The sequence below is a fragment of the Suillus fuscotomentosus genome (genome assembly GCF_016647785.1).
Source record: "Suillus fuscotomentosus strain FC203 chromosome Unknown F5891scaffold_15, whole genome shotgun sequence".
Lineage (NCBI taxonomy): Eukaryota > Fungi > Basidiomycota > Agaricomycetes > Boletales > Suillaceae > Suillus > Suillus fuscotomentosus.
In genome coordinates this window covers 430,393-453,271 of record NW_024539527.1, presented here as the reverse complement: position 1 = coordinate 453,271, position 22,879 = coordinate 430,393, and the positions used below count along the sequence as shown (strand labels likewise).

The following is a 22,879-nucleotide window of genomic DNA, read 5'->3' as shown; positions in this document are numbered from 1 at the left end:
TTGGCAACATGGCTTTTTACAATGTGATGAGAGTAAAAGATGTGGTGGGTCAAGTAGTTGTACTGTTTGTAGTCAGGGACGGTGGACCGACTGCGGTGATTCAGGTTCGCGGAAGAGTTACTCATGAGATGAATTTTCTATACGTGGCGAATGACGATCAGTAGGTTCGATGACTCAAGGTAAAGATGTCACCCAGCAGTCTTTTTTTCGTAAAATTTGATGTCGAAGCCTGAACTTGTACACCAACGAGAGGCTACCCGCGCAGTTCTTGACCTTCTTTGTTCGGCTTCTCGCGGCCCTTTTAAGTTTTACGGAGAAATCAGCCTAAACATACCTATTTGCGGCATTCGCCGTACCGGTGGTTTCTTTCGTACTCCGCGTGGCCGAGAGGATTTGGGTGAGGTCTCCCAACACCTCATTTCTCTACACCAAAGTCCGTCTTTTTTACAAGTGGATTCGTTCTTTTCCCAGTTCTTAATTTTCTTCTCATCGTTCACTTCAACGATGAATACTATGCACGACTCCCACAAGAGGACTTCTATCAGTCAACTTCTCAATCCATCATCCGACTCCTCAGTCTACTCCCATGCTACTCATCTTCCATCGCCTGTCGCTGTTTCTCAGTACCAACATCCTCCCCACCAGCAACAACCAAACTATAATCAGCCAATAGACTCTGCTTCATCTTTCCATCTCAGAGCTGCAAGTTGGGAGCCCAGTGACGACCCGTCTGTACCTAAACGTAGAATTGACAATGGGCCACCTTTAGCTCGTCCATATCCATTACCACCCCACCATCATATGCATACCGAACCTAATGGTGACATGATTCCTCGCCAGGGCAGATCAAGAATGGATGACCCTGCAAACTACGCAATGCCACCTAATTCTTGGCCATCTCAAGCAGATATGTCAAATCCTCCCTATGGATCTCCCATCGTCGCCCCAATGTATTCAGACGAGCGAACAGGTAAGTAAGCATTCTAGATGGACCTGAATTCTCATTCAAGCCTTTGTCTACCCCAGCCTTATCGGGCGACTATCCGCCAAACAGTTAGCTTATTATCTGTTGACCCATATGACTGCGCCACTCACTTTTACTTTTAGCTCAGTTCCATCCCGCGCAAAACTTTCATCCACAGCAACTACCACCAGGACATCCTGCTTCATGTAACTATCATCTCTTGATCATTCCTGTTCTCGTTTTCTCAATTTGCACCGATCCTAAGCCTTGCAGCATGCTGAAAGAGCTTCTGTTCGTATAGCCGCCCGCTTCACGGCACCCTTACCAGGGCAGCCGATTTATGAGATGGCTCCCATGCATCCACCAGCAGGAATCTTCTTGTATCATGCCCCTCCCCTTCCACCGCAAAAGCGTCCTTCGACTGAAGATGACCAAGCACCGAAGGCTAAGAAGGCGAAAACTAAAGCCAAGACTGCAGAGGGAAACGGTACATATATACATTGCATCTCGCGTGGTATTTTACATGGTGGCTGATGATATATCCAAGGTTCATCCAAGCGGGGTTATAACGCTAAGAAGCGCAGCGAAGCTGCCCAGATTGCAGCCCAAAATGGTCAGTTGACGCATGGTTGAACTACGGTTGCTAACTACCCTTCAGCCCAGTTGATGCCGACTGTTTCTTACGCGTCGACCCCTACCGACAAGGGCAGTGATAAAACAGCAGAAGGTAAGCCACTACTTCCATCGACATCCAATGGTTCTTGACGTTCAAAAGCTCCAATGCGCATGGTGACAGGCGATAATGGACAGAACACCGACGCTTCAGCTCAGCTGCATCCCGAATTACAATTTGCTCGGTGCATGTCAAATCGATATAGATCTGAACAGTTCCCACGCTGTGTGTCGTGCACGCGTCGCTGGGCTGGTGACACATGCAGATTCCAAGGCATACGATTTTTCTTGAAAGACAATCAGAGAAATATTGTTGGTGTCAGCTTCGTTGAGAATCAACGAGCTGATGCACCAAACATGAGTTTCCCCGTGAGCTGGAATGTCTCGCTGACGCCCACGCATATACGGCGAACGAAAGTGAGAAACAATCTGTTATGAGTTTTGACGAAATGTCGAGTCTAACCATTTGAGTAATTAGAGGACGATAGCTCAGGCTCTTCTCCCGACGCTTCTTCAGGAGCTGCAACACTTGAACTATCCAGAGATCATCCGGAGGACCCGAGAAAGCGAAGTGCGCGCCACTTGTGGTCAGTGTCGCGCGACCTTTTATCTTTCGCGTTTGCCTAATATTATTTTCATCGCAGATACATGCATGACCTCGATTTTCTCCAGCAGTTGGATGTGCCGATTATGCGGGAGAGAAGCATGTGCAGAATGTTTTGAACAAGTGAAAGATCTCACCGAAGATAAACCTGGTGCAGGCCAGGCTGAGATTGCTGCTCTCCAAGCCCGCCGAGAAAAACATGCTCATAGCAACCCATTTTTCTTGTCCTGCACGCGGCGGAACGAGCATCACGCAAAGGACTTTTCACCGATGTCACGCTTTTGCAAGGCCGAGCTTGCGCAGGCGATTAAGGACATGGAAGCTATGCTTCTGGAGCCGGATAATGATGCGCTCCCTGACGCCGGACCAATAGATCCATTACTGCATGTGGAACAAGTACAGGCAAACGGGGGCATTCCATCCTCTGCGCAGATTTCAGATTCACAGATCGGCGGCGAGGCATCCGCACCGGCGCCAGAGTCGTCAATCTCCTCTGCTTCCCAACACGGCTTATCACAAGACGGCGTCTTCCATCCTGAATCGGCGCCAACAACTACTTCATCTATTTCACGAGTCGCCGAGCCACCGCTATTAGCCCCCGTAGTGCCACCGTCCGCTGATCAGAATTATACTCAGTCAAGTGACATACCTTCACATCCGACCACCACCATCCCGGATTCGCAGCTTACAGAGGAAATATTCCGTCCGTTGTGGGCTAAAGGAGAACCAATTGTGGTCACCGAGTTGCTGCCCAAGTTCCAGATTCAGTGGACGCCTGAGTATTTCGTACAAAAGTACACCTCTCAAAGCTGCCTCATTTTGGAGTGCCAAAGCGATGTGAATAAGCGTGTGACGGTAGGCGAGTTCTTTTCGTGGTTCGGAAAATATGAAGGGCGGGTGGAGTGCTGGAAGCTCAAGGTGCGTCCATTACGAGTGTGATTCCTGACGCACACTTAGTGCGTATCTCTAGGATTGGCCGCCATCAACAGATTTCAAGACAGCATTTCCTGAACTTTTTGAGGATTTCAGTCGGGCTGTACCCGTGCCCAATTATGTTCGTCGAGATGGAACGCTCAATATTGCCTCACATTTCCCTAGCAATACAGTTGCACCTGATTTAGGTAAGCGTCACGATGACCACGAATGAAGATCGGCTAATCATTGAGCTTTATCTCAGGACCCAAGATGTACAATGCAATGTCGTCATTCGAGTCGGCAGGCAGCAAGGGGTCAACGAGACTTCACATGGACATGGCTGATGCCGTAAATATTATGACATACGCGTCTACTACGCCAGATGGCAGACCAGGATGCGCAGCATGGGACCTCTTCCGTGCCCAAGATGCAGAGAAACTACGTACTTTCCTTCGGAGGAAGTTCAAGGGCTCATATCAACACGACCCGATCCACTCACAACAGTTCTACCTGGATGCTCAGCTACGGAAAGAACTATATGATACGCATGGCATCAAGAGCCATCGGGTATATCAAAGACCAGGCGAAGCCATATTCATCCCAGCCGGTTGCGCTCATCAGGTTCGTCATGTACCTTTTTGCTGTGCTTTGACGCTCATAATTTGCAATGCAGGTATGCAATCTCGCGGACTGTATCAAAGTCGCAGTCGATTTCGTCAGCCCCGAGAATATTGAGCGCTGTGAGAAATTAACACGCGAATTCCGGGAACAAAACCAGTCCATGGCGTGGAAGGAGGACGTTCTTCAACTGCGTACTATGATGTGGTTCGCATGGCTTTCGTGCTGTCGGCAAGAGAAAGAGATGAATGACCCTTGAGACGCATGTGGATGTGGATGTTCTGTTCCTTGTGGCGGTATTTTGTATGATAGAGAGGTTTAGTATTGTATGGGGGAAACCCAATTAATCGTTCGATTTGCGTGCTTTCTATTTTTTCATTTGCTTTCTTGTACATGCGTAATCTTAGTTCGAATTCGTGCTTATCTGCACTGGTTTGTTATCTGCCTCGAATCCAGAGACCCCTACGTTTTTAAACTCCGATCACCAACCGGCTATTTGTAACACATCACACAAAGTATGGCTGCAACGTTTATCCTGATTGCACATCCATCAGATCTCCAATTTTATGTAAATGGAACGTCTTTTGTGCTCAAAAAACAGAACCCTCCACTGCCGTAGAAGTTGGTCACCGTACCCATGGACGGTGGCTCATTATGTGAGGTATCTACATGTGTGATCAGTCGACTCAAGAAGTACATACAGTCATTCAGAAATGACTCAGAGGCTCATATGGTGAAATAATAAGGGTGGCTACATCACAATCTCTGTGCTGCTTTAGAATCTAGCATTTTTTTATGAACGTCGTCCCATCCTTGAGGCAGGGTTGAGCTGTACATGGCTGTAAATGGACCAGGAGAACCCTCCCCCCAAATGGTCTCGAGTTCAGGAAGTATGTCAAGGAGGATGCGAGCAACTGCTTCTGGGTCGCTGATGTGAGAATCAACAAGTCTGGGATATTTGACCAGTCGGTTGCAAACACCACCGCCTGGTTTATCATCTCGCAATCCGTCTAGCTTGGTAGCGTCGATAGCCAGGTTAAAGAAGCGAAGATTGGGGCACAACTCCAGAAGCGAAATGAGACCGTGAAAGGTGATCTCAGGAGTCCGAGTGCTACGAACCATGTTGTAATCTTGAAACGATGCCGTTGCATCTAGGTGCAATGACATCACTGGACCTATCATTGTAAAGGGTGGCATAGGTGGGAGCCCGACAGGCAGGGGTTGCACAGGTGGGAGTCCAACAGGCAGTGGTGGCACAGGTGGGAGATCATTGTCGTCGTCGTCGTCGTCGTCGTCATCGTCACCGGGGAGGTCCATGATAGGCAGGGGCTGGGGAGGAACTGGTGGGTACAAATTGCGACAGTCAAACAGCTCAAGCTCCTCCAATAGTGGCCAAGCAGAAGCCATGGCACGCAGATCATCATCAACGAGTAAGAACAGCGGCGTCATCATTATACGCAATACACGGAGGTTGCAGCATAGGAAAAGGGGTCTGAGCACGTGAGAGCCGTTGATGGCACCACTGCTCAGAAAGGCGGGAACGTTCAGGCGAAATTCTTCAAGGTTGCTGCAAGACACGTTTTGACTGATGGGTTGCAGAATGGGCTCGACCGTGTCCACACCAACATCACCCGATCGATACACTGGAAGGAAGATATCTATAGATTTGGGCAAGGTCCTCATCGCTTGAAGGATGGAATTAGCAGTCGCTAGGCTGTTGGCTTGAAATTGGAGTGTGTGCAAGGATGGAAATGAGAGGGAATTTGTGGGCAGATTGAGATCAGATATGTTGTCAACGCGCAATCGAAGAATTCTGAGACATGATAATGCAGAAAGATTGAGGATGCATTCGCAACCCACGGGACTGTAGTCGAGCACCTCGAGCTTCTTCCATGAACAGATTACGCGGGATAAGAAGCTTTCAGCAATAGCTTCGTATCCTTCTGACAAATAGAATAACAATCCCAACGTATTCAGCTCCGGGCAGAGTCCACGTATTTTTGACAGGAGTAAGGGGGTGGATTTCGGGTTCCACTGAAAGCTTGAGATGCGAAGAGACAACAAGCGTGGATTGAGCAGAGGCCAGAGCAGAGCAAGACTAAGTTCATCAGTCCAAGCCAGGTGGGTGAGATTGGGAAGGAGTGGTGTGGGAATTCGAAGGACGTGAAACACCCCCAGGTCATCAGGGACAGCTGTAGCCCTCCAGCCCCCTTCGTATCCAGAAAGCTCTACTTTGTGGACGCGATACGCGTACTTGCGAAAGACAGTTAAGTCGGGTCCTGAATCGTTGATTTCTGATGTGTCCTATTCGATAAGCGGATCAGGGTGAGGAGTAACAGATGGATACTGGAGACGTGCCTCGTTGTCCAGCTTCATGTTAGTATCGTAGATGCACGACACTAATGGATAGAGGCTACGTAGCTCGCTCCAGAGAGCATCCAACGATGCATCACTAAGAGCACTGCAGGTTCTAGCGAGTGCTGCGAAAGTCCGGCGACTGATTTGCTGACTATCAGCCTTGATGAACGCGAAGATGTGATCTAAGATGTCTGGAACAAGTAGCGCATGATGCATTTCGACAATTCAACAGTTGTTGGTCACAATGTAGGCTATAAGCGAGCTAGAGGAAATGAGAGAAGGTCTGCATGAAGTAAGCAGATACCACATACCTCAGGCCCACGAACAAAGGACTGCTGTACAACTGGCTGTACGTAGTAAACGAAAAAGGCAACGTGATCGCGCGCTCGACCGCATTTAGATGGAAAGTCCCCATCACTGCAGCGGGCCGGCAAGTGCCTCGTGCTAGATGGAACTACGGTGCAACGTGGTCTCTACGAAGGGAACTCACTTAGCCATGCTGGTCATCGTGTGGTGTCCAGTTCTTCTCCCACCGACGCATGTGCTAGTATAACAATCAGATGTTCGCGTGGTCCAGCTTCGGAACCGGTGTTCAAGTTTACATTGCCATGGCATTCAAACGGTGAGCGCCACTAGCGAAATTGTCAGTGAACTTCTAATTGACCATTGATCGGAACCTATCTCAGTCGTGCGGGTCAAAACTCTCAATGCGGTGAGCAAATACAGTGGGTCTTCTGCCAAGTTCAGTTTGAGAGCACTTGGGCAATTTGCTGCTTACTAGGTCCAATTATACCCTGAGACTGCATCTATCACCGAGTCTTGCGAAGCGAAGCGAGTAGCACATGTTTCAATCAAAAGTGCGATGCCCCCCGTGGCTATAAAAGGTCCTACCACCATGTCGTCGAGTGCCATCCTTGTCATCATTGTTCAACATGATGTGGGCCCTTGCGTCCCTCCTGCTTGCAGGTCTTGCCCGAGCAGCTATCCCCAACGCCATGCTTCGCGGCATGCCTTCTCTCCCAAAGATCCCAGTGCCGGCTCGTTCTAACACTTCGCCGAATGGCACAGCACTCCCACCCATTACGACCGTCTATTACTTTGATCAGCTCATCGACCACAATAGTCCAGACCTCGGGACCTTCCAGCAGCGATACTGGATGAACTGGGAGTTTTACGAGCCCGGTATGTTCTGAGGAATGAGGTACAACCGTTAACCTGATGCATTGAAGGTGGTCCCATCGTCTTGATGACACCTGGAGAAACTGACGCGGATGGTCAGTTTACCATCCTTGATTTGTGATTTTCTCTCAAGTACTTGGTTTCTAGGCTACGAGGGCTACCTCACCAATGAAACCATCAATGGCCTCATTGCTCAACAACAGAGTGGTGCAGCCGTCCTTGTCGAACACCGTTTCTTTGGCTACTCCAATCCATATGACAACCTCACGTCGCAATCTCTCGCCCTCCTTACCATCCAGCAAGCCATTGATGATCTCGATTATTTTGCCAATACCGCTGACCTTCCCATGCCTGGGGGCGATGCTGTGAAACCAGGTCAGGCACCATGGATACTGATTGGAGGAAGCTACTCGGGGGCCCTCACGGGTTGGACGATGGTCAAGTAAGTGTCTTACCAGAAGTGAATATCTTTTTCCGTTAATGATTTGCGTAAAGCAAACCGGGCCTTTTCTGGGCCGCATATGCATCTTCTGCGGTCGTAGAAGCAATCACGTATGTCATTTTATTGAAATCACCGCTCGTGTCTTATTAATGTGATCGTTTCTCCGACCGTAATAACCATCTTCATATATCTGCATTGCAATATCTCACTGAAATGGGGTTTCATTCGGTCAAGACAGTGACTATTATGGGTATTTCACCCCTATTCGCGAGTACATGCCACAGAACTGTTCCTCTGATGTGGAGGCAGTGATCATGTACCTGGATGGGTTGTACGCGGCTAACAACACAGCTGGAATCCAGACCCTCAAGGACGCATTTGGCCTTGGCGATGTTGTACACGTAGATGATTTCGCCAGTGCACGTAAGTCGCCCTTGACCTTCGTTCAGTCTTGAATCTTTGCGTGGAACGAGCATAATGGTCCGAAGGGCTTCTGGTCCACGCAACATATGTAGTTAATATTGCCTTCACCAGCGCGCCGAGTTCCTCTTCCACATGATTACCTTTTGCGACATTCTTTTTCTTAAATTGTTCCACTGCCTTCTTGACTTGACTGACTCTGCTTGGGCTAACAGTTCAATACAACCTGTTCGATTGGCAATCTCTGCAACCTGATGTCGGTCCAGGAGCAATGTTCTTCGATTTCTGTGATGCACTCGAGGTCAAGGACGGCGTCAGTGCCGGACCTGAAGGATGGGGTCTTGAAAATGCCATCTACTCTTGGGGCAACTTCTGGAATACCACCTACTACAACTATGGTAAGCGGTCCCCTTGATTTCCGATTGACGTGGCTAAAGTTGATAGTAAAGTCTGTGGATCCGAGGATGCTGAGTACGTATCCTTGGGATGTATTTATCCAAATTGGCTAATTGTAAAGCTAGAACCTGTCTTGGGACGTATAACGCGACCCAGTCCTTCTATACTAATGTTACCATAAATAATGCTGAGAGGTCGTGGTTTTGGATGGTGTATGTATTTATTCTCATCAGTTCGAATATCCACTCTGACAATGATTCCAGGTGCAACCAAGTCGGATGGTACCAGGTTGGCCCTCCTGAAGGCCAGCCAGCGATTGTGAGCCGCATCCTCCAACCCATTTACGAAGAGGTACGTACCTTGTATTCGAGGTATAAGCATTCTTCAACATAATCTTCAGCGCCAATGCGTAGACATGTTTCCTCAAGCCTTCGCCTATCCACCTCAGCCAACCACTACAGAGACCGACATGATGTATGACGGTTGGAACCTCGATGTTCCGCGCCTCTTCTTCGCCAATGGCCTACGTGACCCTTGGCGCGAGGCAACTGTCTCTGCTGATGGACTATATAAGGCCAATACTACCAGCATGCCGATCTATGAGGGCGATGGATTCCATTGCTCGGATCTGATCACGGAGAATGGCATCGTAGACCCGACCATTGCGGTCGTGCAGGCAGCAGGATTGATGTACATGAAGGAGTGGATTGCTGAGTGGACGCCGTCCGCATGATTAAATCATCGGGACTCTTGGTTAGACAAGTTATTTATATTATAGTACTAACTTATGTTTGGGGAGAAGTGTCAATGTCAATACACAGTGCATTTCATTCTTCAAGGACGTTGCAGCCACCCCATTTTCTCTGTATATGATCAAAATGGAAAGATACTCCTCGCACTCTGTTCCTTCAATGGCCCAGCACCAACTACCTCAGGTGGGCATGAATCAATTCGTGTTCATTAACGTTCATTTATGATTTTCCATCTATAGTGGATATCAGCGTGCGGCATTCTCGACAATTAATTACATAAATTTCACACTAATTCCACATCGAACCGATATTAATATTTCTTCCCTGGAAGCTTCGACCATTTACGTGCGGCGGCGGTCTGCACACCGCCATCACCTCGAGGACCGCTTCACTCCTATTACAACATGACCCACGAGTCAGGGAGCGTTGCAGATCGACCCTGCACCTCGCCCTGGATCACGAGGGGAATGTAGAATCCGACATTTTCCTACTATCTGTTGATCCTAATCGAAACCACCGCTTTTTGTTTCCAGTATTGACAGCATCACAACGAGCTAAAGTTGCGTTATTATGGTTTTGTGGGTCTTATGTCGTCTGGCCCGGTACATCATCAGCGAGCATAACGATCAACGTTGTCACTTTGTCTAGCTTTGAGACTACATGCATCTGGCGGCAGCAATTTGGTCAGAGGTAAGATTATACGAAACTTGCCCATGCATACTGTATTTCATGCATAATAATAAATGGTCGGTCGCGTCCCGAACTTCCCTGGTGATTGGTACAATTACACAACTACATTAGAAACGCACACTGGTCATTCATCATATAGTAATCTGCCTGAAAGATATCATGTATGAAGACTGTTGAGCCATTATATAGACTCTGAGCAAGAAGTTTACACGTAGTTATACATAACAAATGCATCCAGATCAAATCTCGCTAACAGGCTGCGGTGTACCATGTCTCGCATTATGTCTGAAATCCATCATTCTCTGACGAACGAGGTTCCACCTCTGAGGCGTCATGTTGTGTGCGGGCAGGTGTGGAGGTGGGACTGGCAGTAGAGCATTTGGCCCCGCAAGGGGATCAAGTTCAGGAAGTATGTCGAAGAGGATACGAGCGACCACCTCAGGATCGCCAATGGGTGAATCGATAAGCCTGGCATACTTGACCAGTCGATTACAAACTCCACCGCCTGGCCTATCGCCTTGTAGATCATCCAGTTTGGTAGCGTCGAGCGCCAGGTCAAAGTAGTAAAGATTTGGGCATAGCTTCAAAAGCAAAATGAGGCCGTGGAAAGTGAGTTCAGCAGTTCGTGATCTGACAGGGAAGAAAAGGTCTGGCGGCGGAAACACTGGAAATACTGGAGGGGAAATGGTAAACGCGGGTGGATACAGAAATTGATTTGCCTGACCAGCGTGTGCCAGAGGTAGCGGCATAGGCATATGGTGGGGTATGGTGACAGTAACCACCTGAGGTTGGGGAGCTTGATTTGGCTGACCAAGACCCGTAGTAGTGATGGGTGGTAGAGGCAGTTGAGGATTGAGAGGTTGTGGGGGTGGAGGGGGGGGTGGAGGTGGAGGTGGAAGGGGAGGGGGAGTGTGAGTTGCTACACGTGGTCGTAAATCGATCAGCTCGAGTTCCTCGAGCAGCGGCCAAGCGCGAGCCATCATTTCCAAATCGTCGTCACCGAGAGTGAATGGCGATGACATTCGTAGGGATAATGTACGAAGTTCACGACACACGAAGAGGGGTCGTAGGATCTCAGAGACATTTTCAGGATTATCTCCCAGAAGGAATGGGAGATTCAGGCTGAAATGTCGAAGTTCGAATGCATCTCGACCGACGAGGCCCAAGAGGACCCCAACAATTTCCGGACTGCAAGTTCCTCTGCGGGACCGCCCCGCAAACACATCAATCTTTAAAGATTTGGGAAAGCTTTTCATCGCTTTCATAAGAGTGATAGCAGTGTCCAGGGTGTCGGTTTGGAACTGAAAAGTATGCAGCGATGGAAATGAAAGCGAGTCTGGAGGTAGTTCAATGACAGATGCGGCGTTAACTTGTAGACGGAGAATTCTGAGAGATTCCATCCCAGACAGGCGTAGAACACCTTCGAAGGTCATGGGGTTGCAATCCAGCTCCTCTAGTTTGGGCCAGGAACCGATTACACGAGATATGCAATGCGAGCTTTGAGTTAATTCTGAGTCTATATGTCCATCCCAAGAATGAACTTGTAGCGTCAGTGATTTGATTTTCGGGCAAAGTGCAGGAATTTTGGTCAGGGCAAATAGAGTGGATGCTGAGCTCCAGCGGTGACTGGGTATTTTCAGAGACAGCAAATGTGGACCGAGCAGATGACGAAGTAAGTTGAGACCCATCCCAGGGGCCCAAGCTAAGTGCCTGAGGTTCGGTAGGAGGGGGGAGTTCAATGTATAATAGAGCAATGCGCCTAAATCCTCGGTGAGAGATGGGTAACCACCGTTGCGTCTCAGGAACCTTTGTTGTCCGGAAAGGTCTAATTTGCGGACACGATGAGCATATTTATCGAAGACAGAGAAATCTGGCCTCGTGTCATCGTTGGCTTCAATCGTGAGCTGTGAGATAGAACGTGATGATTCGGCCTGGAATATAGCAGACAAATGCAATAGACATACCTCGTCGCTCGACGACACAGTATTTGCTGCGTAAATGCATGATGATAGTGGACGCAAACTATCCAGTTCGCTCCAGAGAACGTCCAGAGAAGCCTCGCTCAGGGCACTGCAGGTTCTGGCTAACATGGCAAAGGTACATCGACCCAATTGCCTATCTTCCTTGATAGAGGCGAAGATATGGGCTCGGACATCTGGAATGAGCAACGCATGGTGCATGTCGATATCTGAGCCAGAATCAATCGGACAAATAGATTTCAACGTTCACCGGTGAATACGAGAGCGTTGGGCCGTTGAACTTCTCAGGTACTATAGTAGCCGTTACTACTATATAATACTTAGCACCCAATGCGTACGAGCGGCTGCCTTTTCAACACATGAGCTTAATAATCACTGCGAAAACGCGAAAATAACCTTCAAGTTGTTGCAGAGTCACTAAGTCGAGGCTCCTTCCATCATCCTAGGCCTAGGATACTTGAGCGATAATTGCTGCATCGAGTGACTTCAGCCTGCACTTGCAAAACACTTTGCTATGCCTCGGATTCGTAAAAGTATGTAGTTAATCAACTCCATGAAATTACACTCATTCGTGATGTCGACACCGCGGAATAGAAACATCCAAGCGAGGGACGACACACCAGCGTGAAAAGTTGAAGCATAAGGTCTCGCAAGGCAGGAAGAAAGCTAAGAAACAGGTTCGGAAAGCACAGGCCGCTGGAACAAGTGAGTGCCGTGCATTGTCATAGGCGAACTTCTTTGAAACAATCATCTTTACATCTATTTTTTTTGCTGGGTTGTGTAACATTTGTGTCCTTGTGCTCATAGTCTTTGTGTAGCCCACAAGAAATCTAAAAAAGATCCCGGGATTCCGAACAATTTTCCCTACAAGGATCAAATACTCGCAGAAGTCGCAGAGTCACGACGTCAAGTAAGAAAGCACTAATCTATACGATTACTCCCCTACTGACTTGATTGTACTACAGGCTGCAGAGGAGAAGCAGCAGCGTAAGGCTGAAAAGCGCGCTGCTCTCACGGGACTCGACGTCGAAGATGTCGAAGATTCTCAAAAAAACGTCAACATTGATGAAAACCAAAATGACGGGCAAGGTTTTGATGGCATTATGTCCATTCGTCCCGCACCTCCAGCACCATCTATCAAGAAACCTGTAGAACCTTCGACTTCAGAACCTGCCATACCGATCACGCAAGGACCTGCCTCTCTTCGCGAGGTGCTGCAAAAAGCGGACGTTCTGCTCCATGTAGTGGATGCACGGGATCCTGCGGCAGGCCTTAGTGAGGCCTTGTTTAAAGAAGCGAGAGGCAAAGATATCATACTTCTCGTGAACAAGATCGGTAAGTTGTTCGTTATGTCTATGAATGGCATTTGATCGATTACATATAGATTGCGTACCACGAGAATCTCTAGCGTCATGGCTATCCTACTTACGACTAACGTATCCCGCCCTGCCATTTCGCGTGGCAGAAGCTTTCTTACCATCCAGACCCAACCTGCCCCCGGCATCAAAGAAAATTCCTGTCAAATTGGACGATGCACTTGGCTCGGACGCAGTCTGGCAGCAGCTCAGCAAGGCCAAAAAATCTGGCGAGGAGTTGGTTGTGGCCCTAACGGGAGTTACCAACGTAAGTTTCCTCGTTTGATCTCGCGTCGAACTATTGTTGATCAAATGGCTTCATCCAGTCCGGTAAATCTGCGGTCATCAATTCTCTTGCACGCGCAGATCTGCTACCTATCTACAATCTCAATTCTACGATATCTACAAAAGGCCCTCATACAACAACAACAGCAAGCGAGCTAGTCTTGGAGTTTCCTGACAAAAAAGGGGTCAATGTGCGATTGATTGATACCCCAGGATTGGAATATGTCCGTGCGGAGGATGTAGAAGAGCAGGAGAAAGAAATGGCAAGAGCAAGAGACATCCTACTCCGAAGTCGAGGGCGGATTGATCGACTGAAAGACCCATTATTTGCTGGTGAGTGTCCCCGAGCTACTCCTCTACCCTGGATCTGACGTCATGAAAGTTGAGCACATTGTGTCTCGAGCAGATACCCAGGATTTGATGTTGGCATACAGTTTACCTGCCTTTTCGAAGGGCGACCCGACCTCATTCCTTGCTGGAATGGCACGTGCGAGCGGGCTTATAAAAAAGGTGTGTTTTCCGACGATATGATTTAAGCGCACGCTTATCTGTGGTACTGCAGCGTGGTGTCCTGGATCATGCGGGTGCGGCGCGCATTGTACTCAGAGATTGGAGCATTGGAAAGTTCGCGAGGTATACCATGCCACCGGGGTCACCGACTACGTCCTCTTCAGCAAATAATGAAGGAATTCTGGCAATGCTGAAGAGCCGGAAAGAGCTACGGAAAGCGGAAGACGTGAAACTTGTACGTTTGCAGCCTGGAGAAGCAGAGAAGAGGGAGGTGTTATTGGACGATGTGTGGGTTATTGATGAAGAAGTCGGTGAAAATGAGGTCGATGAGGATGCCGGAAATGAAGAGCCAACCGGAGATGAGGACGGCGATGGTGCCGAACAAGGCAGCGATTCCGAGAATAGTGAGGAAGAGAATGTTGATGATGAGGATGAAGAGGAGGTGCCTGAATTGTTGCCCCCGCCCAAGCGAAAGCGAACAGTGTCCTTTGCTGTTGTTCCAGGTAAAGGGAAACGGCAGCGAAGGTTTGGCAAAAACGTGACACAATAGATGATATGACGTATATCACATACTCAGTAGTGTGTCGATCCAGAAGGTTTTGATTCTAACTTTCCTTACACGCTCCGCTATAGCCACGCTGTCTACATGTGGGGTGGTGTTGGCAGCCTGAGTTTATCGTGATTATATAGCCCTGCAGTTGATGACGGCGGTCAACACGCCCATTATGGCTCGTCCGACTTTTCTCCAGAAGGTACTCCGAAGACCTTCCCAGAAATATGCTACAGGCACAAGCCGCGCAATATCAACTTCAAAAGCCCCTCAACCTCATGAGCAGCCCTACACAAGGGATTTTCACTCAACCAAGGGTGAATTGCTTCGTATAGCCTCCGAATTCAATCATGAGGATCTGCTTCACCACAATGATCACGAGCGCCGACGTTCTCTCCCAGATGAATCATGTGCATTTATACAGGTGAGTTACGATTAAAACACACCGACATATATTAACATCTGTCCTTACTGAAGAACGCCCATGTCCTTACCGCTGCGGCACCGCTGAGCTCTGGAGGACACCCTCTCAGTGTCTCTATCGCCGCCGACGTTCATAGCGAGAAGCAACAGTTACCACGGCAAGCAACAGTTTTGGAGCTCCACGCTTCTGCAGATCAATCTATAGATCTCTCTCAGCCCGACTTTGAAGAGGTGTTCTACACCCCTCCAAGTTCACCTATATCCTCCCCTCCAGCCTCTTGCTCGCAGACTCCAGCTCATACCCCATATTCGACACCCCTTCACTCTGCTGCATCGTCTGTTGCCTCTTTAGGGTCTGATAATCCCCAGCTCATATCTGTTTCGACAACATCCTTGATCGAATCTTCTATGAATACCACAGTCACCATGTATCCCGTCAAGAACGAGCCGGGGCGTCATAAACGTATTCCCAACCACCGTAAGGTAACTTATACGGACCAAGATTGGGCCAAAGACGTTCGATGGCTTGAGACCTCGCAACATAACGGGACTAGATGCAAGGATGTCGGACGCAATGCTTCGTCGAGCAGTGTTTCAAATGCAGCATCACGCTCTGCCTCATCTCTACCGAGCACTGATGTGCCTTCTCAGCTGCATAACCTTCCGAAAGTTGAACCTCCATTTCCTCGTGGACGAAGGTCAAAAGGTCACGGACACATGAAGCCAAAACAAATGCGTGCGATGGTTGGCATGTCGGTTCTTCTTGAAGTGGAGGAGGACGCTTACCTGTGTGGTAACCCTGCTGGAGTGGATAGAAGTATGCCTCATAAGCGCTCGCAGTCTTTGACACATATCCCAACACATACTCCCCAACCACCGAGACCGGTACGACAGAAGCCATCTGCGACTTCATCGCAGCCAGCACCAAGGAAGTTGGTCAGACGTCGTAGTTCGTCTTATCCTTCGTTGTCTCGCAATGACACGCCATCTCGGTCGTCATCAACGCGCTTGAACTCTCATGCGACTGGTGTAATCTCACAATCTGGCATGTCTGGTTCTGCGTCATCCCTCAGCGTCGCGTCTCGCCCAATGAGCAGCGCTTCCTACGTAACTTCTTCAACCACGAAATCTCCCTATACATCGGCGCCATTAAATGCCCTGGACGCCCTTGCTGCGCATGCGTCATCTTCATGCGAGGCAGACGCACTTCCATCAAGTGGTACCCGTGGCTTCACCAGCCTTGTTCTTCCTCGTGCGCCCACTTCTACGCCCACCTCTGGATCGAACTCTGGTATCGGTTCTTGGCGCCCCTGGAAATCAGGTAGAAGGGCAACAGCCGCAGAAAGTCTGGGCGCGGGACTCGGGTTTGGAGATAAGGTTGATCTTACACGAGCTGGACTTGCGCAGACGACGATGGCCAGCGTGGAGATTGTTCGTGGAATCGCGTCTGGTAATGCCAAATGCCAGGAATCGAAGTCTTCTGGGCCGTCGTTTGGCTTGGGCTGGTTCTCAAAGGATCATGTCAAGCAAGGGAAGGCCAAATCTCGACAGGTCCCTGCAGAGAGTCCACTCGGTTTCACAGTCTATCGAAAACCTCCGGTTTATGTTGGCGGAAGTTCAGTGCTAGTGCAAGTGTGGGCTGTGGGGCTGGACGATGTGGATGCCCGTCTTGTGGGTGTGCATCCGCCGCCATTGAAGCAACCATCGTCGGGGACTCCTCACAGGATTGAGGAGAAAGGTGATGGGAAAAGGCTCGTTCCACTAGGTTTTATTCCAGGGCGGTCTTTTGTTGGGCGTATCCTCGAAGTGGGATGGGATGTTGACAAACACTGTCTTAAGAAAGGAGACTGGGTCGTCGGTCTCAACAGCGTGCAGAAGGTTTGTATTTACATTGACACGAGATTTGATACAAATGTGCTGATTCATTTCGAAGTGTGGTGCTTTGACTGAATTCATTCTCGTTGACCGACATCGCATTCATTGCGTGCCACATCCTAACATGCCTGATCAGCCATCTCTGGTTCTCTCCTCGTTGAGCGAGGATGACAGGGTGGGGCAGCGCAATTCGCTTGTATTTCCTGCTGTGAATGAACCCAACGGTCTCACAGTGGACGAGCTTGCTCTGCTCCCGCTTTCAGGCGTTCCTGCTTATCGCGCTGTACGCACATTGACGCACATCACACGTGCATTAGTACAGCCTGACGTAGCTGCATGGCGGCCACGCAGAAACGGGCATAGTCGTGAAGTTACCAGCGACACTGATGAAGATGATGTTGTCATCATGCGTTCCATCAAACATGGTTCGGCAGAAAGGCGGTTCGACACGACGCGTCCTCGCATATTAATTTTACGTGGACACGACGGACCCGGTGCACTAGCCCTGCAGATGCTTGTTCGCGCTGGGTGGTCTGTCTGGGCTCATGTACCTGTACCATTTGACCTTCCCGGTCTTCCTCACGAGTTCGAAGAGGATCTTCAAGACGAAGACAAGAAACGTACGTTGGCAATACGACGAGTTATGCTGGAACGAATTGAGAAACGGCTTCGTGGGTGGGGTGTAGACGAAGTTTTGTTTGTCCCTATCGAGTCAAACTCCACATCTGAGTCAACTCCACGAGACGACCCTTCATCTTCATCGACGTCCCTGCACCATCCACAGTCTTCTTCTTCTTCTTCAGCTCATTCACATAATATATTTCCCTCGCCATTTTCACGCTCGTCGACGTCGTCGACATTGTCGTCACCATACTCACCCTCCACACATGGCCATACTTCCTCTACATCTCACTCTTGTGGTGCACTCCCTGCTCCATATTCCTATACTGGACTTCGTCTCACTCCATATCAGACTGAAAAAGCCTCGGCGACGGCACTTTTCACCTACTTGGCACGCACGCGCGTTCGTTTTGATGCGATCATCGATACGATTGGGGGCCGTGAGATTTGGGAGGCCGGGCGGACATTACTCAGCCTTCCAGTTCACGATGCCGCGCGAGCCAAAATTGAAGGCCAGTTTACTACCCTGGTAGGTGACGCACCCGACCGTGTAGTGTCTACCGCGAGCGATCATTTCCGTGCGGGCGTACGAGCGCTTCGCATCGGAAACTCCAAAGGTACCTTGCAAGTCCACGATGGTGCCGAGTTTTCTCAGCCATCCGTCGCGCCCCCCAGGGGCAAGAGGGACAGAAGAAAGATGAAGCCCAGGCCGGTGAACTACGCGTGGGTGAACGTCATGTCGGACGTGGATTGGGAAGGTGCGGATGTGCGGGACTCATTGGGCGCAACGCTGGCGATGGCAGTAAAGGAAGGCGTGCGGCCTGCCGTCGGTCTTTCTGACTTTCCGGACTTGTCGAAAAAGGGCAAAGAGAGGATGAAGAACAAGTTTGGCGGTGGTGACGGGGAGACTCTGGGAAAAGTCATCCCGTTCGAGAATACGCCGCAAGTTTTCATTGCTGGAGGTGGACTTGAGCATGGCGGAACAGTTGTGTCTAGAATAGCTGGGTGACCGATATCTGCGGCTTCCGTCCCCGATGGATTCATTATCTTATGTAAAGGATGTACATTTATATTTATGATATTTATTATCTAGGAATCTGCGTCTGGTTGGTACAGTGCCTTATAATGCTATATGAAGTGGATTGGGGGCGACTGTGGTTGTCGATTAAGTTGGTAATTGGGGAACAAAAAATCAAATGTCAAATTTTGAGGCGATGTGGTCGTTGGCCCAGATTTTACGGACGCACTAGGCCAACCGCATCCTGTACTCAGCACTGCTGTCCACGATCTCCTAGGATAGAGGTTGAGCAGAGGGACACTAGTAAAGCAGGGGACAGCAGTTTCGAACCTTGCGAAAGGCTCTCATGAGTCATCAGGGGGGCTTGGCCGCTGCCCCTACTACTTCTATTCTACGTAGGCACGCATACTTCTTAAGCCTAGTATATGGTCTGTGCACCCTGTGATAGGACCCACTACAGAGAGTATACCTAATAAGGGGAGAGACCCAAATATTTGCCTTATGTCTAGGCCTTAACTTATTAAATATTATTAAGCCCTAAGAACATCTAGCCAGCGGCCAAAAGACGGCTTTTTCAGGCCGTTGTCGGGACTTTTAGTGCAGCCATACAGGTAGTAGAACATAGACACGAGATGCATCAACCCACCCATGGTACATATGTTATTCTTGGAATCAGAGGTAGAGCGCGATCTAACAGGTGAGTCTAGTCTCAGTCTTTGGAACAGAACTATCATTAACGAAACGTCTACCTAACAGGTGAGTCTACTACGTCTTCGTTAGCGCGGGGGGTTAACATAACTGTAAGGTATAATAACTCACGTCTCAGTCTTTGGAACAGAACTGAGACGCTCGTCTGCTGGGGGACAAGACTATATACTGTAAGTGCGTCTTATCTTTTATATTGCTCTGAAACCTTTCTACCTTTTAGCATCGGGCCCGACGTCACTTCCTCGTCGTACCTGGCCCCATTGCCCTTGCGCTCGCATCCACTATTCTTCCTCCCGTGCCTCTCCGTCGGCACTTTCGGACTCCAACACTCCCCCTCGAGCGCAAGTCAGTCCCATGCGGGTCCTGAGCTTTTGCAAACGAGGGCGTGCTAGTGCCTTTGTGAAGGCATCAGCTAAGTTGTCGTCGGTGGGGCAGTAGAGCAGCTTGAACGTTCCGTCCTTGACGTGTGAGCGTACGAAATGGTAGTGTAAGTCAATGTGTTTCGTCTGTGACTGGAACTTCCCGTTTGAAGCTAATGCTATGGCGGCTTGGTTATCACAGAGGATGTGAATGGGGAGTGGGAGTGGCTCGTACAGCTCGGCGATGAGGAGCTGGAGGTAGAGGAGCTCGTGTACAACGCTGGTGAGTGCTATATACTCTGCCTCGGCTGTGGACAACTGCGATCAGCTGGTTGCTTACGTGCACTCCAGGCTACAGGTCCCCCATTCAACAGGACGACATATCCCGACATCGAGTGTCGGTGTGGCTGGGATGCCCAATCTGCATCGACGTAGGCCTCAAGACCACCATCAGTGGATCCGAGGGTCAGCTCAGCGTCAGCTGTACCTTTTAGGTATCGCAGCACGCGCTTGGTGGCTTCCCAGTGAGCTCTACCAGGGCTGCGCATGAACTGGGACAGGATGGCAAGAGGGAATGCTGAGGTCAGGCCTGGTGCTAGTGGCAGCGTACATGAGGGATCCAATTGCACGCTGGTACGGTACGTCTTTCATTGCATCGAGTTCAGCATGGGTTGCGGGGGACTGATCAACGGATAGGATGACGCCAGGTTCCATAGGAGTCTGGGCTGCCTTCATGTCCTCAAGATGGAATCGTTCGACGATGGTGCCCACGTATGCTTTCTGTGACAGCGTTAAGGTGCGTGCCACTCTATCACGCGTTACCTTCAATCCTAACAGCCATTTCAGCTCGCCTAAGTCCGATATTTCGAAGAACTCTTGGAGCCGGGCCTTGAACTGATGGATGAGGGATATGTGGCTTGCCGTGACTGCCATGTCGTCGACAGAAACCGTCACGACCATCTGTTCGTGCGAGGTACGTTGGAAGTATACCGCCTGGTCCACCCTTGACCTACTAAACCCTAGCTTCGCAAACACTCCTGCTAATTCCTCCGCCCACTCGTACCCTGCCTGCTTCAAACCAGGTAGGCTCCTCTTCAACTTCAGTACCTTCCCTCGCTGGTCCTCACCCAGGTATCCAGGAGGCGCGCGCATGTAGATCTCTTCCTGGATGCTCGCATACAGGTAAGCGCTTTTGATGTCTATCTGATGGATCTCCCAGTCCCGCTGTGCTGCCATAGCCAGTACTGTCCGTATGGTGCTCATATTGGCGGTCGCCGCGAAAGTGTCGAAATAGTCGACTCCGAACTTCTGCCGCTGTCCGTTTGCAACGAGGCGTGCACGAAGCTTCAGCTTCTCTCCGTCCGGTCCGCGTTTGGTTGCCAAGACGTAGTGACATGGGATAAGGTTTGCGCCGTGCGGTAAGTCAACAATTTCCCAGGTACCTAGCTTCTCGAGTTGACTAATCTCGTAGTTCAAGGCTTCCTCCCACTCTACGCTGTCTGGGCCGTTTAGGGCCTGCTGCAAGGTTGGCTCGGGCTCTGCTGCTGCTAACGCAAGGTGAAGGTGAGTCTCCTCATCCAGGAGATCTAACAGTTGATGCCTCGTTTAGGGCTTCCAGCGCCATAGATGCTGTCTCCCCCTCATGGAGGGCCGCATAGTAGCCTGGTGGTGGCCTTACTCTTGTGGGTCTTGGGGCAGGTGGAGTTGGTAGAGGCTGGTGTTGCGTTGGAGGAGTGGATGGGGTAGAGGGTGGTTGGGTTGAGGTGGGCTGAACGATAGGTACGTTGTTGTTGCTGGTGCTGCCGTTCTCACTTACGGTGTTGGACTCCCCCTCATTCAGGACATCCTCAGCCACCAGGACGTCTGTAGGGCGAAAGGTGACATTCCTCTCTACGGAAATCCGCCGCTGAGACACCCAGTAAACCCGATACCCTTTGCTTTCGGCATCGACACCCACAAATATGGCCTCCTCCGCCCTCGCCTCTAACTTCCCATTTCCCAGCACATGGACATACACCATCGCACCGAATTCGTGTGCTTGCGCAAGGTCCGGCTTGGCCTTGCGAACGAGTTCGAAGGGAGTGGTACCTGGTGTCGCCCTAGACGGTAAGCGATTTTTCAACCAGGTGGCGTAGTTAATGGCTTCGTCCCACAGGAATTTGGGCAGATCCTTCGCAAGGAGCATCGCGCAAGCGTGTTCAACCAGCGTCTTATTGAGACGCTCAGCCACACCATTCTGCTGCGGTGAGTCATGGACCGTTAACTGACGCTCGATGCCTTGCTGACGCAGGTATTCATCGAACTCTGCGCTCAGGTATTCACCCCCTCTATCGGAACGGACTTTACAGAGCCGAACTCCTGGGGACTGACGGGCCAACCATGCCTCATATGCTTTGAACGCAGTGAGTGCCTCGCTCTTCAGCTTCAGAAAGTGAAGCTTTGTCTGACGACTGAAATCGTCCGTAAAGCTGATATAGTATAGGGCACCCGCTATGCTCATTGTCTGCGCTGGGCCCCATAGGTCGGTATGCACCAGCTCGCCATAGGTAAGTGCGCGGGTGGTTGCCTCAGTGGGGAATGGCTTCCGGGCTGACTTCGCTTTGACACAGACATCGCAGAACTCGGGCTTCGACGTTGTGTCGAGCTCGACACCAGTCACAAGACCCTTTTGGACTGCATCGAGCACCGCAGTCTGTGAGACATGCCCCAATACGCGATGGAGTTCGTTGACGGTGAGCTTGGCTTTTGCGAGGTTTGCATGGTGTTGATGTCTCCCTGCGCCAACTAGGCTATACAGGCCCTCTACCATCGGGATCTCAGCGATTGGAGTGCGCTGAGGCCCTCGGGAGAGTATGGTGCACATTCGGCCCTCGAACAGGACCGCCATGCCTGCCTCGGTGATGCGATTGGTGGAGATGAGGGTGAACGCCATGGTAGGGGCATAGAGGGTGTCTTTGAGAGTGACCTTGTTGCGTTTGTCTCCGAGAGGTAGTTCCAGCTCAACGTCTCCACGCCCAACAGCACTTAGGCTCAATCTGTCGGCTGTGTGGACATCCTGGGGGGGTATATCAACGTAGTTGGTGAATTTCGCCCTATCTGGGCAGAAATGGGAGGTAGCGCCTGAGTCGACGATGGCGCCACGCTTTTCGGCAGGGACCTTGATGGCCTTGGCTATGGTAGCCAAGT

The 22,879-nt window shown here is 50.1% G+C and overlaps 6 protein-coding genes across 6 annotated transcripts; 4 read left to right on the top strand and 2 right to left on the bottom strand.

The window, feature by feature from the left end:
• The first annotated feature begins 300 nt into the window (after positions 1-300).
• F5891DRAFT_1021484 (uncharacterized protein) lies at positions 301-4,236 on the top strand. Its single transcript, XM_041361189.1, has 12 exons — positions 301-970; positions 1,027-1,053; positions 1,108-1,170; positions 1,230-1,451; positions 1,512-1,577; positions 1,623-1,691; positions 1,740-2,053; positions 2,115-2,223; positions 2,281-3,158; positions 3,211-3,361; positions 3,418-3,776; positions 3,829-4,236. The coding sequence occupies exons 1-12, from the start codon at positions 505-507 to the stop codon at positions 4,030-4,032; spliced, it is 2,928 nt and encodes a 975-aa protein (XP_041228447.1). The 5' UTR covers positions 301-504; the 3' UTR covers positions 4,033-4,236.
• A 123-nt stretch (positions 4,237-4,359) lies between these two features.
• Positions 4,360-6,638, bottom strand: F5891DRAFT_1171841 (uncharacterized protein). The gene is made up of 5 exons (XM_041365556.1): positions 6,622-6,638; positions 6,443-6,548; positions 6,132-6,393; positions 5,135-6,077; positions 4,360-4,924 (listed from the first exon to the last, which is right to left on the bottom strand). Exons 3-5 carry the CDS (start codon positions 6,345-6,347, stop codon positions 4,530-4,532), a joined length of 1,554 nt encoding a protein of 517 aa, XP_041228446.1. The 5' UTR covers positions 6,348-6,393; positions 6,443-6,548; positions 6,622-6,638; the 3' UTR covers positions 4,360-4,529.
• Positions 6,639-6,940: 302 nt separating this feature from the next.
• Positions 6,941-9,741, top strand: F5891DRAFT_1021469 (peptidase S28). The gene is made up of 11 exons (XM_041361188.1): positions 6,941-7,313; positions 7,361-7,405; positions 7,458-7,752; positions 7,806-7,862; positions 7,991-8,175; positions 8,388-8,570; positions 8,622-8,643; positions 8,694-8,780; positions 8,832-8,919; positions 8,969-9,503; positions 9,560-9,741. The coding sequence occupies exons 1-10, from the start codon at positions 7,064-7,066 to the stop codon at positions 9,299-9,301; spliced, it is 1,545 nt and encodes a 514-aa protein (XP_041228445.1). The 5' UTR covers positions 6,941-7,063; the 3' UTR covers positions 9,302-9,503; positions 9,560-9,741.
• A 347-nt stretch (positions 9,742-10,088) lies between these two features.
• F5891DRAFT_1214175 (uncharacterized protein) lies at positions 10,089-12,292 on the bottom strand. Its single transcript, XM_041369272.1, has 2 exons — positions 11,975-12,292; positions 10,089-11,914 (listed from the first exon to the last, which is right to left on the bottom strand). The coding sequence occupies exons 1-2, from the start codon at positions 12,188-12,190 to the stop codon at positions 10,250-10,252; spliced, it is 1,881 nt and encodes a 626-aa protein (XP_041228444.1). The 5' UTR covers positions 12,191-12,292; the 3' UTR covers positions 10,089-10,249.
• Positions 12,293-12,503: 211 nt separating this feature from the next.
• On the top strand, positions 12,504-14,761 carry F5891DRAFT_1214165 (P-loop containing nucleoside triphosphate hydrolase protein; the record flags this gene model as incomplete). The annotated part of the gene is made up of 8 exons (XM_041369271.1): positions 12,504-12,522; positions 12,584-12,694; positions 12,808-12,899; positions 12,955-13,324; positions 13,374-13,612; positions 13,671-13,962; positions 14,012-14,139; positions 14,192-14,761. The coding sequence occupies 8 exons, from the start codon at positions 12,504-12,506 to the stop codon at positions 14,687-14,689; spliced, it is 1,749 nt and encodes a 582-aa protein (XP_041228443.1). The 3' UTR covers positions 14,690-14,761.
• Positions 14,762-16,525: 1,764 nt separating this feature from the next.
• Positions 16,526-18,617, top strand: F5891DRAFT_1127472 (uncharacterized protein; the record flags this gene model as incomplete). The annotated part of the gene is made up of 4 exons (XM_041364184.1): positions 16,526-16,990; positions 17,046-17,397; positions 17,422-17,678; positions 17,961-18,617. 4 exons carry the CDS (start codon positions 16,526-16,528, stop codon positions 18,615-18,617), a joined length of 1,731 nt encoding a protein of 576 aa, XP_041228442.1.
• Positions 18,618-22,879: the final 4,262 nt, after the last annotated feature.

Coding starts and splice junctions, on each gene's coding strand:
- F5891DRAFT_1021469 (XM_041361188.1), top strand. CDS start 7,064: ATGATGTGGGCCCTTGCGTCCCTCCTGCTTGCAGGTCTTGCCCGAGCA. Junction 7,406..7,457: donor TGGAGAAACTGACGCGGATG/GTCAGTTTACCA, acceptor CTTGGTTTCTAG/GCTACGAGGGCTACCTCACC. Junction 7,753..7,805: donor ACGGGTTGGACGATGGTCAA/GTAAGTGTCTTA, acceptor ATTTGCGTAAAG/CAAACCGGGCCTTTTCTGGG.
- F5891DRAFT_1171841 (XM_041365556.1), bottom strand. CDS start 6,347: ATGCATCATGCGCTACTTGTTCCAGACATCTTAGATCACATCTTCGCG. Junction 6,078..6,131: donor ACATGAAGCTGGACAACGAG/GCACGTCTCCAG, acceptor CTTATCGAATAG/GACACATCAGAAATCAACGA. Junction 4,925..5,134: donor GGAGCTTGAGCTGTTTGACT/GTCGCAATTTGT, acceptor CATTGCACCTAG/ATGCAACGGCATCGTTTCAA.
- F5891DRAFT_1214175 (XM_041369272.1), bottom strand. CDS start 12,190: ATGCACCATGCGTTGCTCATTCCAGATGTCCGAGCCCATATCTTCGCC. Junction 11,915..11,974: donor CTGTGTCGTCGAGCGACGAG/GTATGTCTATTG, acceptor TCTATCTCACAG/CTCACGATTGAAGCCAACGA.
- F5891DRAFT_1021484 (XM_041361189.1), top strand. CDS start 505: ATGAATACTATGCACGACTCCCACAAGAGGACTTCTATCAGTCAACTT. Junction 3,159..3,210: donor TGGAGTGCTGGAAGCTCAAG/GTGCGTCCATTA, acceptor GCGTATCTCTAG/GATTGGCCGCCATCAACAGA. Junction 3,362..3,417: donor TACAGTTGCACCTGATTTAG/GTAAGCGTCACG, acceptor GCTTTATCTCAG/GACCCAAGATGTACAATGCA.